This window comes from Pleurodeles waltl, chromosome 11, assembly GCF_031143425.1.
Source record: "Pleurodeles waltl isolate 20211129_DDA chromosome 11, aPleWal1.hap1.20221129, whole genome shotgun sequence".
In the NCBI taxonomy this organism is placed as follows: Eukaryota; Metazoa; Chordata; class Amphibia; order Caudata; family Salamandridae; genus Pleurodeles; species Pleurodeles waltl.
The window spans coordinates 2,842,502-2,857,681 of record NC_090450.1 but is presented as its reverse complement, the minus strand read 5'-3'; the positions used below and the strand labels follow the sequence as shown (position 1 = coordinate 2,857,681).

The window sequence follows — 15,180 nt, the reverse complement described above, 5'->3', positions numbered from 1 at the left end:
GACGGCCGGCTATGCTGGGGCTGAGGTTCACTGCAAGGATGTTGTCTATAGAATGTTTGTAGGAAGGGAACTGGCAATTGTGAGATTTTCCACAATAGAGGGATTTACTTTACAGGAAATTCCATTTTAAATTATTTTTTTTAGCAACAAATCACAAGCAGTTCTAAAATATGAGCCCATCTCCCCTACAAGTACATATGAGTCTGCACATGGAAATAGTGTGACTGCTGGTGGTGCACTTCTAGCTGAGCCCTTGGGAGGAAGCTGACAACGTGACTCATCCAAGAAGAGACAAGACTGTAGGAGCTGCTGAGGTTATTGTTCCAGGGGTACTGAGAAACAGATGTCATCTCTTGAACTGTCTGCCATATATGTGCTCGAGTGTATGTGGGCCACTGGAGTTATGACCCGGTCTCTGAAGGTGGCAGAACATTACCCATGAGCACTGGCAGACAACATACAACCTTTTGGGTCCTCTGTCCTGTCAACCCTGACATGTGTTGCAGGGACTATACTCCAAAGCTGGAGGAATTGACCTTTATCATCCAGGGCCCAACTCTCATAGGAAGGATCATAACCAGCTCACCCTGAAACTGAGCGACCAGCACTAGGCCTGTTCAAACCATATCAAGGCACAGAGTTTGGAAAGTAGTCTCCAAGGTCAGAACCATGACTCCTAGCAGAGGCATGTTGCTTATACTTTGTTACTCTGAAACCTGCTTTAAATACAAATAGTTTAGAACAGATTTTTTTCTATTTTGGCACTTTTTTCATACTAAGCCCAGGAGTTTTTAAACTCCTTCTAAATATCAACCTGTGAGGAGTGCAGCTATGTATGTTCCATTTCCACCCCTTAATTAAGGGTGGAAATTAAAGTCATCCTTTACATAAAGCCCTTTCCATGAACTATTCTAATACAACTTCTTCCTCTTGGTGGAGTGCATTCTGTGTGTTGTGTGGGTGGGTTCTGTTGATGTGACGGACCTCTTGTCCCTGCATCTCCATTTGTGACTATCGCTTACAATTGGCAAAGTGTTGGGTGTGTCCTGAAACCTAGATATTGGTGGGGAACAGGTGAATGGACAATGTGCGCTCAACTTGACCTTATGGAACACTGAAGGTCTTTTATTGAATGTTGTCAAGACTTAGCCAAACAAGGCTCTGGCGCACAGTGTGCAAAGACATTGGGCACATTTTAATCTTGTGACGAGGACCTCTAGGAATCACACCCATGGTTTCAAGTCTTAAGAAATTAAGAATCTGAAATACACATCTCATCCAGCCTCCTCCAAGTAACTTATTGAAGCCACAAACATGGTGATCAAGGCCTGGAGCAGAAGTTGCATTTTCATTAGAGCTGAAATGTTTTAGCAGCACGCATGGTTCAATATCTGTATTTTCACCCACGGAGTTCACTTCATTCATATACCTGAAACGCTTACACTTGCATCTCAGCGAATCTATGTTCTAGAGGATAAATTAACGACCCTTAATCCTGGCCACAATGATCTTAATCTGAGTTTTGGCAGTTTGTCAAAAAGTTAATTAAATTGGACAAATTGTGTTTAATGTAATTGTGAAAGGTAAGAAATGGGTAATGTCTATAGGTGAACCCAACCTTGGTAAGCAATACCTTAAATCATCTTCTTACCACGTCCCTGAGGGCCCTAGAGCACCACACTGCTCCTCGCTGGGTGCTTGATATAGAAAAATTAACATGTGGGCATCTTTCAAGACAATATGCTTCAGTTGGAGATGTGATTTACCTGTCACCATCACAGTCCTGATCTGGGCAGCGCTGAGCTCTTGTAAAACAGGTTTAGTTTCACTCTTCAGCCTGTTTTCTAAAATCAAAAATCCAATAAATTCCAAATCTGATTCCGAATCTTCCCTTGATATAAAAAGAAATGCAAAGAATGAAAAATTAAATGTGACATGAATGATAACGATCACATACTGTAAACCGATGTTTAATAAATATAACTAGAGCAAGGGGGGTACAGAAATGCTTGTCTTTTAGAAGGAGAACTAATAGTGCATTGTTAGGTGATCCTAAACCAATTTAAGAAATGTTCACATGCTCTACATTCCCACATTCACCAGACCATGATATAGTTCCTGATCTGGGAGACTATTTGGAGACCGCAATCTTCACCAATATGACTGAGGGCCCCCTCATGACTAGGTAACTTCCTGCTGCCTCCCACCTCCACTCACCGTTAACAGAGCTCAATGCACTTCAAAGGCACCCTCTTGTGTCCTCTCTATTGGATGTATCACAGAGTAGAAGAGTGTCGGTGGACCTCATTAAAAAGGCTACACAATGGCAGAGGATGCCTGGCCAAAAAGGACTGGTCAATTCCTTGATCTCCTACCTAGGTGTGTGTTCTCTTTGAAGGTCTGGGCTGGCAGTTGGCTACAGAGAATTGTTAAGAAGCTGGGAAAGGTGACAGTGACATGTGGATGCCTTACTCAGTCACCTAAATTGGTCCATGCAAACAATATTCTGTCCCTCATAAATTTCAAAACTAAAAGGCCTACCTAGAATATGACTCCAGATTTGCACAGTTTATTTCAAGTAAATTGAGGAGAAAGAGACAAAGTAAGAATTATTTAAGTGCTATCTTTATTTGATCATGGTTGCTAAAACATTCACATTTTAAAAGGAGAAAAAAAGAAAGAATCTCCAGAGGAAGAGGGCAGGTTTGAGTTCTTATAAAATCACTTGGATTTGGGTAACAGAATAAGAAAATAGGAAACCTAAAAATGAATGGTGTAGACCGACCATCAGTGAGAATAAAAACAAATGCACAATGCTTATGGAAAGTAGTAGAGGGTAAGAATGAAACACTCAATAAAAAAAGGGTAGGAGCGAAGGAAAAGACCAGTTCAAAGCGTAACTATTGAATGTAAGCCACTGCTGAGTGTTCACACATGATATCACAGGCCTACTCACACAGATGAACAGAAGAAAGGAGTGGGGTTGACATAAGCTGGGGGTGTTAAGCTAGGTGTGTAAAACATTAATATTCCACTGACTAATTTGTTTAACTTTGACACATCAGCAACATTGTGAAGTTTCGAAATTTGTTAACTTCAATAACTTTCCTTGAATTAAGTGCCCAACATTACTATTCTAGCAAAACATATTTTGTTGTGGGAAAATTAAATGGTCCTCTATATTTGTTCTCCCTCAAAATCTATTTGCCACTCTTTGGGGTATATTTAAGTGAACTTAGGAAGTTTTACGCATGTATGACCAAAGCTTTCAAAGACGGTGTTTAACATCTTGCTGGTGTCAGCTGTTTTCACTGGTACATATCGTAACAAGAGAAGGTACTCGATATTTAAAATGCAAACCGTTCATCCCTGGGGGGTCTGAAAATGCAAATAAAAAAGAATAGTAAAATCTTTTATATTGGAGACTGAAGGGATTCATGATGACCTAGTTTTACAATAAGACTGTCAACTCTGACACGTCTAATTATTTAGTTAACTATAAGACTGATTTAGATCTTGGTGGAGGGGAATAATCTGTCACAAGCGTGACGGATATCCCGTCCACCATATTACAATCCCATAATATCCTATGGAGATTTAAAAAAGGTGGGCTGTATATCCATCAAGTTTGTGACGGAGTATTCCCTCTGCCAAGATCTAAGTTAGGCCCTTGGAATCTAGAACAGAGAAGAGCCATGGATTTTATAATCTTGGGAAATCATAACAATTATAACAATTGAATTGGTATTTCTTTCATCAACTTTATCCCAAAAAAACATATTTTGGTCCATTGTGTTGATATAATAATACTTATTGAAAGTCTTTGATATGGTTCTATTCACAGGAATCATGGACTACTTAGGTGTATGTAAGACCTGATTAGTATAGGTGCTGTTTATGACACCTAATAAATAACAATGCCCTGCGGTATGTTACTTATCAGGTAGAATTTATAACACCTATTGTAATTTTCTGGGGCATAACATTCGGCTTTTGGTGTTTAACTCACCAAAATCTGCATGGTACAGTAAATACACTAGACACTGTTTGACCAGCCAAAATTTGACAAAGGTTGAGGTATTTAATGCATCTGATAATTATTGAATACGTTAAGTACCTTGCAACTTGTAATTCTAAACAGTGTGTAAACAAGGGTTTACAAATGGGTTGGAATACATCAACCCACGTGTAATCAGGCCTGTGGTGTGTGTCAGAGAGTGCTGATGTAGGTTAGAAGTTGGGGTATTCTAAAAAAGTAAACTCTGGAAAATGGAGGCCACTCTGAGAGGAGGCTGTGACCACAGTTGGAACACATGATAATACTGGAGCTGATAGTTCAATCCTTCTATCAGTGATATTGCAGATGGACCGCTAACACAAGGATGTGTAACACAGCTTATACCTCAGAAAAGGTGAAAATATGAGAACATATTTATGAAAATAGCAAAGTATGTCACGGAAAAGGCAAATAGTATTTAAATCAGCTTAATGAAAAGTTCTCCATTTAACCTGACATGGAAGGTGGATTTGAAAGCCACAGCAATAAGTAACAACATCAAATTTCCATGCAGTGTGAAAAAGTGTAGCAAAGAGACAGCAGAAAAGGTAGAATGTGGTATCAATGCAAATGTCATTGGCACAGCTTCACTGAAAGAACAGAGCCTGTTTCTGGAGATAGCAATTCGATAGGGTGAAATATGGAATAAACAACCACAGAGCAATGAACAAAGGAGGCACAAGCTCTTTGTCAGGAAGCCTAAGCAGATCGTACATGTTTATAGTCAGAGAGTTGAGGGATATGATACAGGTATTTAAATGTCCAAGCATATGAACATTGAAGATGGAACAAGAACATTCCAGTGGAGGTTGCCCTAGAAAGGGATGTGCTTTGGAAATGGGGCGTGTCGTAACACTATTCGGAGGAAGCCCCAAAGTCGTAAGTGGATTTATTCAGAGAAAGATGAATTAGTGTTTGGAATAGCCTCTCAAAAGGAGTGGTTGGGATAAACATGCTTGGACCATAGGTAGATTGCTCAACCCCTCTATCATCATGCTAAGGAGCTGTTGTGTAGTAATTGTTGCAAGAACATAGAATAGGTCTGCATCAGAGATCCTACCTTGTTAGAGCGGCAACCTCCTGTGCCAAGAGCACTTTGTGGGCCAGGCCAATGACTCTGAAGCCTTGCAATGTGTACAACTCAAGCTCTGCTGCAAAACTGGTGGGGACTGCCAAGGAAATGAGACAAGAGGAGTCAAAACGGTTAGGGTAGATATTTTTTCCATTCAAACTGCATGAAAAGTGTCCAACTGTTAGCAGGATGTCATGTTATGTTTAAACCTGTATTCAATTGGTGAATATCACAAGTTCTAGGTAACAATGTTGAGAGCTCATTTGTAACTTGATAAAAAACATTTTTATGTGCTGTTAGGGTTTCTAACATGTGCAGTCACCCCTTGTACTAATGGATGAACTCAGTGTTAGGAAATATTGGTTCTCCTTCAGTCTCTCTAGAGAACACTGACCAGAGAACATGGCATGCCTGAGGTCAGCAACACAGAAGAAGAGTTATGAAGTTATGGAGCCTGCCCAAATGACACAAGCTACTACTTGCCTTGCAACGGATGATTGTCTAATTACAGGTTACATGGCCACTTGTGAGAAATCATTTGCACGCATTCCGTCTTTTACAATGGTTTTTTGCTCCATGCAATAGAGGAATCCTTGTGACAACACACATGCCTTAAATTACTGAAGCATTTGTGTAGAGGCAAGGATGCCTTTGATAAACACAATGACCCTCATTACAACCCTAGCAGATGGCGGTATTTTGGAGAAAGGTACTGCCAACAAGCTTGTGGTACCTTTTCCCAAAATATGGCATTGGCAGTTTGGTTCAAGCCAAACTGCCAATGTACCACTCCGTCCGCCTGGGCGGTAACAGCCGCCGGGCTGGAGACTTCCGTCTCCAGTCAAGCGGCCATCACTGTCCCACTCGCAGGAATGTGACCTCGCCTACAGCCATGGTTTTCGTGGCTTCCTTACCACCACGAAAACCAAGGCGGTCACCACAATCAGTGCCAGGGAATTCCAAGAGCTGAGACAAGGGAAGGCATACAATCAGTCCTAGCCCAGTAAGTAGTCACGAAGTGGCTGACGAACGTCTTTCAATGTTAACGTGGAGGTTTGGAGTGTAGAATAAATTTTAATAGTGGTGTTACAATGTGTCATGCTTTTTAACCCGTCAGAGGTTGAAGGGTGATGGCCCCAGTGTATGACAATCTTCTGTTTTGCTTACAGCAAAGCCATTGCTGTGAATCTATGGTATGGACTCCGCCTGGTACATTCTTAACGTGCCGCAGTGAAGTGAGGAGCAGGTCTGGCTCCAAGACAGTCTCAATCAATAAGAAGAGCTGTGTAAAAATGGAGCTCCAATTGCCACCCACGGCAACACAGGACCATGTCAGAAGTGCAAAGTCTGCGTCTACTAAGTGGCTCTTCTGGCAATTGGAGGATCTCAAAGGATCTATCTTTGCAGGGCACTGAGTGTGGTGTATGCACTCCACAACAATTTGTAATGGAGTAGCTTAGTAGTAGCACACATTTAATGCACTCTGAAGTGCTCTTTAGGAGGGTTTCTGAGATCTCCTCCCAGTGAACCACTAACAGGTGAGAACATATTCAGTACAGGTCTATCCAATGAGATGAAATACCTGCCACATTTCCAGTTGCAGGCACAAGGCATCCCAGCAGTAGGCAATGAGATAGTGGCAGGAGCCTCATTTGCAAGATGTTCAGGAAAACTCTGCACTCCAAACTTGAAGGAGTTCAGAGGGTCCATCCCTTGCCAGTAAGGAGTGGCCAGCAGCATCATACACTCTTATGATGCCCAGCTCAATGCACAAGATCCATTTGAAGACAAAGGCAGAGCCCCTTGTCTCTTTACTGAGCTGTATTCTGCTTGTGCTCTACATTTGACAATTTGTGGTATGCGCACCTCACTGTACCTTTTTTACTAACAAGACACATGCCACAATATTGGCCCCACGGGACTCAGTGTGCTTTATAATAGCAATAAAATATACAGGAATAATAATGTGCAATGTATTTCCGTAGGAAGTTTAACAAATATTGATGTACATAGTTTGCAAATGGATGTATTAAATGCCTGGGAACACAGGAAGACCTCTGTACAACAAGGACATAGAAGAAAATGGCTAGCTAGTAAGCATGATCAGAGTGCATAGTGTACAAAGAAAACAAACAAAAAATGATGTCACATTTGTGGCTTCTCGGCCGCTGGGGCACCCAAGAACTGTGCTACTTTGCAGGGTTCTGTGGTTCCCAGGGCTCAGGAGATACCATACAAAGTCCACAGCTGTGGACTCAAAGAGTCTTTCACCAGATTGGTTTCCTCTCATGCTCCTGGCCTTCAGTCTGCTGCTCATTCTGTCTTCAACTCCGATACGGTAATCACCAGTCTGAGGGTTTTCATCTGCCTTTTAAAGTGACTCCGCAGCTAGTTCCCTTCAGATTTTTGCTCATTTTTCTTTTCTTTTTCCATCATGGATGTTCCTGTCCTGAGTTCTTCATGGCTTTTCAATGCATGATGTCTTCTATCAGTGGTGTTTGATGTAATTTCCTCTTCCTGTTCTTTTACTGTTCAAAAGACTTGAGGGGTCATTATGACCCTGGCGGTCGGCGGTAATATGGTGGAAAGTACTGCCAACAGGTTGGCGGTACTTTCCTTCATAATATGACATTGGCGGTTTGGTTGAAGGCAAGCTGTAATGTACAACACTGACCGCCACAGTGGTAATGACTGCCGGACGAGAGACTTCAATCTACAGCCCGGTGGCTGTCACTTGCTCTGTTGCGGAATTATGATCCCGCCTACCACCATGGTTTTCGTGGCATCCTTACCCCACGAAAACCATGAAGGTAGGCACTATCAGCGATGGGGAATACTTTCCCTGCCACTGATAGGGGCTTCCCTGCCCCCTCCCCAGATTTCCCCCCACTCCCGCCTTCCTCTCCAGATCCCTCCTTCATACACGCCCCTCCCTTCACGCACGCACACCTTACACATGCATACACACACACTCATTCCAACATTCATCACGCATGCATACATCCATTCACACGCACATCCACACAAACTTACATACATACACGTAGACAATCATTCACACAACTCAACATATACGCACTCACACCCCCAAATATGCACACACATACAACACACAACACACACACCTGCATACACACACGCACAGACATGCACCCACCTCCACACACACACACACAGACATAACACCCCCCATCCCTTTCCCCTGTCAGAGCACCCACTTACCTGGATCCAGGGAGTCCTCCGGCAGGAGACGGGACAAGGTGCTGCTGCCAGCAGCAGCATCTGCCAGCAGAACACCGCCAGGCCATATTAATTCTCATAATATTGCCAGCAGCGGTCTACTTGTGTGGCGCTGCTGCTGGCAGCAGCGCCACCTTACCGCCATCCGCTGGCATAGCCACAGCTGGATTTCCGCCATCCTTCTGGTGGAAATCTGGTTTTGGTCATGATATGACTTACAGCTGGTAGCCGCGGCAGCTGTCTTTTGGTGGCCATTGCCGCAGCGGTAGGCGGTATATACCGCCAAGGTCCTAATGAGGGCCTTAGTCTAATTGGATGGTGCATTGCAAGAAGGCTGGGTTCCTTTGCTTATCTCCTTGCTCCCTTCACTTGCTGATCCTTATTCTTCACTCTTGGGATTTCCTCGTCTGGAATCCTGACTCCTGGTTATCTCCAATCATGTGAAGACTTCATAAGCAAAGAATTTTTAATGCCTTTCGCTTTTAATCCTGAGCAGAAGGCAATTTCTCACGGTCACTTGTCCGTCACATATTCCAGTGAGTGGTGACATTGTGCCTTCTGAAAACAGTCACCCTTACCTCAGACAGCAGAAGACACAGATCTGGATTACAAGGATGTTGATACCACCTGGGTGGAACAAAATTAGGTGGCTTTATTTCAGAGAAGGTTAAAGGAGGTGATAAAGGATGAGCTGGCAAGAGCTCCCTGAGCTTCCTTGTTTTCTGAGCTTCTGGACAAGGTTCTCCTGATTGAACACTGACTCAAGAAAACTAGAATGGAAAAACAAAGAAGCCAAGGGTCTACTTCTATTCCTTCTTCCTGAACTTTTAGGCAGACTGAGCCAATTGTTGAACCAGTTGTTTTTTCTTCTGAGGTGCATGATGAGTCACTGCTGCTCAGATCATTTAAAAGTCCTCTGTCCAACATTGAAATGGTACAAATACCTAAGAGAGGTTTTGATCCCTAAACATCTGATGGAGAATTGTTTGACCCTCAAGACCACAGGGAAAATGCCAGGTTGTGTCCTTTGTAATGGAGAAAGGGACAGGTGAGGCTATTCTCCTAAAGTTGTTATTTCCTCTGGTGGATCCAATGCAATCTTGTTCATGTTAGAATTGAACCTTCAAGTAAACTCTGGCTAGACTGTCTGTGTTTCTGCCCTCTTCGATTGAGGTGTCTCCAGTATCCTTATGGATTTGAGTTGTACCGAGAGACTTCATATTTTGATCAGGAAGAAGTCAACTCCGGATCATATAGAAACAATCTACAGATCATCTTTGGCTTCAGGTCTTGCAGCCTCCGTCATAGTTCCACTCTTACCGTTTTTAGGCAATCATAAGAAGATGGTTGATTTTACTCTGATCATGTCTCTTAACTATGCCATTGTGCCTGGCATAGACTTGGTGGAACAACACACTCCCTATTTCATTTGAGAAATTAGATTTTTATCACTGACATCAGGTGATGCCATTCACAGTATGGTCATCAAAATCAAAGGTATGGTCTTCAACGTCAATGGAATGGCCAGCACCATCAACAATATGGTCATCGTTGTTGACAGTAGGGTCACAGTTGATGGTAAGGTCCTTGACGGAATGGTCGTCGTCAATGGTAAGGACTTCACCGTCAATGAAATGAACGTTGTTGAAAGTATGGTATTTGCCGTCGACAGCTTGCTTGAAGGTGTCATCATCAATGGAATACTCAACGGGGATGGTATTGTCATTGTCAACAGTGTCATTGTCAACAGCGGTGTTGTTAATGGCTTCTTTGACATCAACAAAGAAGTCAAAGACCTTCACGTTGATGGTCGCAACATCGACAAATTTTCCCATGAAGATTTCTTCTTCTTTTCCACAGATGAGTCTTTGTAGAGCTTAGACTCTGGATTACCATCAAAAGAGGTGACTGCAAGCAATGTAATAAAAAGATAAAGCTCCTGAATTCAAAAAATCTCCTCTTTTGTGCTGCCATCATAGATCAGCTTGTCGGAAGGAGGAGTAATGTTCTCTTTTTTCATAAGAAATAATGCCAACCTCCTGTCTCTGTCCTTTAGAGTCTTAGTGGAGAAAGACGCAGAAATCCTACATTCCGCTGAACTGTGCTTAGTGTAGAGACAGTAAAAACACTGAGAATGTTGGTCATCAGTGCAAATCTTCTTGCTGCCACAAGGCAAGCACGTCTTAAAAAGAGATCTTGTCTCCTTGTCAGCCACAGTTGGAGACAGTTCCTTGTCAGACCAAAAGATCTCTCTGGCCCAGAAATGTAACAATCTTCCCTAAAAACAATCCACAACACTGTAGTGCTGAAGTGAGGGTTGGTTTAAGTCCAGGGCAGACAAAGATGGAAACAATTTCAGTGTCACTGAAAGGGTAGAGCAGAGCTCTGACAAGGGACTCACTGACTCATGACATGCAGTAGAAATCTGAGCTGGGGCCACCTCTAGGGGGAGTAGGCATGCTTAAGGTTCCACCTCTTTGGCTGAAGTTTGAGTTCTTTCAAATGAGGTTGATGTGTTATTAAATGTACTGTTTTGTTTCAGACCTATGGCCTTTTTGCATTATATACTATATGTTGTACATGTATACATTGTATACTGTTATTTCAATGTACTGGGGATTACCAGCCTGACAACAGGGATTAATTCTGGCATGTGAATGTCTAAAAGATCCAATCTTGGAGAAAAACAAAATATATGTCATAGAAGGAAGTTTGTTATTGATTTTTTCAATATATCACTGTACAGAGAAGATATTGTCACCTGGAGGGTGGCAGATTTTGTTAATGCTCTTAAATATCAGAGATGTCAGGTCTAAAAAGCTACTTTCAAAAGAAGGGTGCAGATTTGATTTCAGGTTACATTTAGAGGAATGTCTGTGGATAAAAGTGAAAACACATCCTGCTCAGCCTTCACTGTCAAGGACAGATAACAAAATTCTTGGGCCCATTGTTTGGCAGCTTTAACAAGTTTCATTTAGGCACACGCAGTAAGGTTTAATGGGGAAAGGGCATCGGCAACCTCCATTGAATGAAACACGAAAGCTCTTACCTGTTTCCTTCTTGCAAAAGCTGGCCACCATTTCAGGTGCGCCTTTCATGTAGACCTCAAGGTAGCTTCCGCCAATCACCTGGGTGATGACAGACATCCGCTGGAGCTTGGATGAGAATGGATACTGGTGTAAAACAACAATCCCCTGCACCGCTACCTGGGAGGGAAACACAGTATTGGTGAATGTTCTGTGCATAACATCATAAGAAATGTTATACAATAAAAAGAAAATGCACTATTAATTACCATAATCAGTGGTTAAATTACGTAACCAAAGCTATGTTCACTTCAAAAATGTTTGGGAAGTAAACAATGTATACATCTATAGCATCCCATATTCCGAGGTGCAGTCTGTACAAGGTTTAAATGTCACAGAAAGAAACAAAAACAGACCAGAGTCATCTTCAGCAGTGACACTTCATATAGCCAGTAGACAGGAAAATGGCCATCACGTCTCTATTAACTAGGACATTGGCACTAAAACTGTAGAGGGCCTACAAGCTGTGCTGCCCCACACAGTCATTTCAAGGCACTCACTCGCCATCTTCACCCAATGGCAATATGACTGACCTCTGTAAGGACAGCAACACACTGTCCTCAATGTAATTCAGTTCTCCCTGGTTCTATCTCAAACAGAACCAAGAGGATGAAGTGACGGAACCTCTCTGTAGACTGAGGTGGCGGTTCGTCCACAGGCCCTTAAAGATTATTGGGGCCAACTGGACAAAGGTGGGCGTGCTCTGCTGATGCAAGAGGTGTATGCACACATCTACAAAGGGACAGGAGTGATCATTGTAGCAGGGTGCTCTACTGTATTACAAGGTAGGTGAGTCTACCTATCATTCTCCAAATCTTAGCCCTTCCTTATCCCACTGAATTCACCAAGTAAATAATCCTTTATTTGGTCAGTTGAGTTCAGGCTGATTGCTCATTACTAATTTTTGAATTGTTATCTTGAGATATTTTGAATTAGTCTGCTACTGCTTCTGTCATTGCACTGAATAGTATTAACCATGAATTATAACAGTAAAACTCAAATTATTTTTGTTTTCCAGTTTTTGCTCTGGTATTAAGAAGTCAGTGATAGAACTGATATTGTTCGTGATAGACAAATAAACATTCGTATGATGTTTGATGTTTTGGGGATACTGTGAGCCTTGGCGTGCCTCCATATACTGACACACTTGTATTCAATATTTTTTTACTGAGGGAGTAGTTCCTGTTATTTAGAAGCATGGTCCATAAAATGTTTTATTGCTTCACCAAAGTGAGGGACATAGTCAGTAAAAGTGTCCCCCTCTTAACACGTTGACCACAGTTGATGGCATTACAGTACATGCATCAATTGTATCCTTTGCCATTGTGGCCCTCATTGTGAAATTCCCAGAGAAGGTTATAACAGCTATTGCCTCCAATAAGATACGTCCCTGGATTTGGAAGTTTAAAGAGCTCTCTGTAATAAGTCTTCTGACTGCAGAAATATGAATAAACAAAGAACAATTTATCCTTATACACAATTCTGGACTGCTCCTGACAGACACATTTAAGGTTCCTTTGGGCCATAATCTCAACTTACTTTCATGCTAATAATTATGCTCTGTAGATGTGTGGGTGTGACTAAATTGTACGAATCAAGAGACAAAATTATATAAATCAAGGTTCCTTCAAATTCATGGTGATTTCAGCCTCATTTACCACCTACGGACTTGATTTTGTTATCCTGTTTTTATATTTTAAACACTTATAATACTAGAATGGCACAATGAATAAGTATTACACTAATGACTACAATACTATTGTTTTGTTTTGTTGTATCATATTTTCTACTGTGCAGTTGTGTCAGGGTATACTATATTACATTTTTTGTTCTGCGCTAATTTAACCAATATGCAGTTATTTTTCATTGCAGATTTTCCCCATATGTGGTTACCAAGGTATTTTCATTATTCTGTACTGAAGGTTGTTATTTATTTAAAACTATTGTAGTTAATTATTTTCAGTGTGAGTAATATTTAAATTATATCAGCACTGTTTGTAGTATTATTGGATTAATGATTTTAATAAAGACAATATCATTTGTTATATTATATAGCAGTTGAGGCATCATATTTTGCTAATTGTAAGAGGTAATATTTGTAAATGGGCTAATGTATTATCATTATTTTTATTATTATTGTTGTTATTATCGTTATTATGATCATTAGTTACTATTATTATTGTTGTTATGACCTTTATCAAGATTTAGTTGACCTTATCTTAGACTTTATAAAGTATTAGATCATTTGGTGTTTAGTCTGAGAGAAAGATCTCTAGACAAGGGGCCTTATGAGGACCTTAACGGAGCGGTCTACCCCCTCACAAATGTGACAGATATCCTGTCTGCCATTTTATGATCCCATTATATTCTATGGAGACTGTAATACAACAGGTGGGATTTTGAAAACCCCTCTGTCAAGGTCATAATAAGGCCCAAAGTAACCTTTTTGTACCAAATTACGAGAGACCCATCTTCAGAATCACTTGGAGCTAAACTAAGCCGGGAGTGAACCGCTGTGCAATGTGATTACTCCAGTCCAGTGTACACAACAAAGCAGCAGTAAGATTTTGTAAACATTTTTAAATATCAGAGACCTTACCGTGCCGGCTGCAGCTGTGCCAGGTCTAACCCGCATGTTAGATGTTGAGATTCCTTCACCTTCAGGTGCTGAGTTAGAATCTACAATCTCCTGTAAAAATACAATTCAAATGTGAGTGATTCAGTCGGCCAGCCCATGTGCGGGTGAGGAGGTGCTCTCATGTGAGGCATTCTGAAAATAGTTGAATGAATCAGTGAGTGAGTCAGTGTCAGAATATGAGCAGGGGAGTGTCTTTAGGTGGAAGTGAGTGAGTAAATTAATAAATCAGGGAGTGAGTGACTGAGTGAGGAATGCACTCAAATGAGACTTGTTGAGCTGGACGTGAAATGAGACTCTGAAGGAGGACCAAATTATTAAATAAGCCGTTTAATAGTGGATTTTGAGTCAAGTCTCCACTTTAAATGTAATAATATATTTTATTGGTTTCACATAAGTTTCACAATATACAGTCCTCCAGCCTTAATGTCATACTATTGTTAATTGGTTGGATATAAGTCATACAAAATGAAAGCCTCCAGTTTAAATGTATGAATATATTTTATTGGTTACACATAACTCATACAAACCTGTGCTTTAAATGTAATATAAGACATAAAATACCCCATGCCATACATTATAAGGATACTACAAGTCACAGAGCAGTTTCATAGCCATATAGAGGAACACGGGCAATGGCCAAGTTCATTTATAAGGTTTTGGAAGTCCGAGGGGAGTGTCAAATTTTCTAATCATATACAGTAGGGGGTAAAATAGAACCTTCTGTACAAAATCAAACATGTCATAAACCTGTTAGATGTTTTGTTGCAAAAAGATATTAGAAAGAGTTCAATACAACTCATTTTTGTTGTTTTTTATTACATAAGTTGCAGTAGCTTAGAATATGTAGAAACGTGCATAAAGGTTCTAACGTTTTTATATGTATCTAAGGAGGGCAAATAATAAATATTTTCCTTCCGCTTGTCTCTGCAAGGTAGAAAAATAGAGTAGAAGAAATAAAAGCAACTTTTCATTTTTGTTACTTTAACCCCTCCCGCACTGGGCCTCGGGAGAAAAGAAATACCCCAGCCCAGCCCAGAAACAAGGATTCTGGATTTTGAACATTCAGAGGTGGCACACTTTGGGCAGT

General features: G+C 41.2%; 1 protein-coding gene across 3 annotated transcripts in view; it reads right to left on the bottom strand.

The window, feature by feature from the left end:
* The window catches only part of LOC138265203 (probable cation-transporting ATPase 13A4), a 267,665-nt gene that overhangs the window by 114,396 nt on the left and 138,089 nt on the right, over positions 1–15,180 (bottom strand). For all 3 annotated transcript variants that reach the window (XM_069212748.1, XM_069212749.1, XM_069212750.1), the window contains 4 exons: positions 14,055–14,144; positions 11,419–11,575; positions 5,118–5,226; positions 1,767–1,891 (listed from right to left, as the gene is read on the bottom strand). In XM_069212748.1, the coding sequence (XP_069068849.1) occupies positions 1,767–1,891; positions 5,118–5,226; positions 11,419–11,575; positions 14,055–14,144 (481 nt within the window). The remainder of the gene's footprint in view (positions 1–1,766; positions 1,892–5,117; positions 5,227–11,418; positions 11,576–14,054; positions 14,145–15,180) is intronic.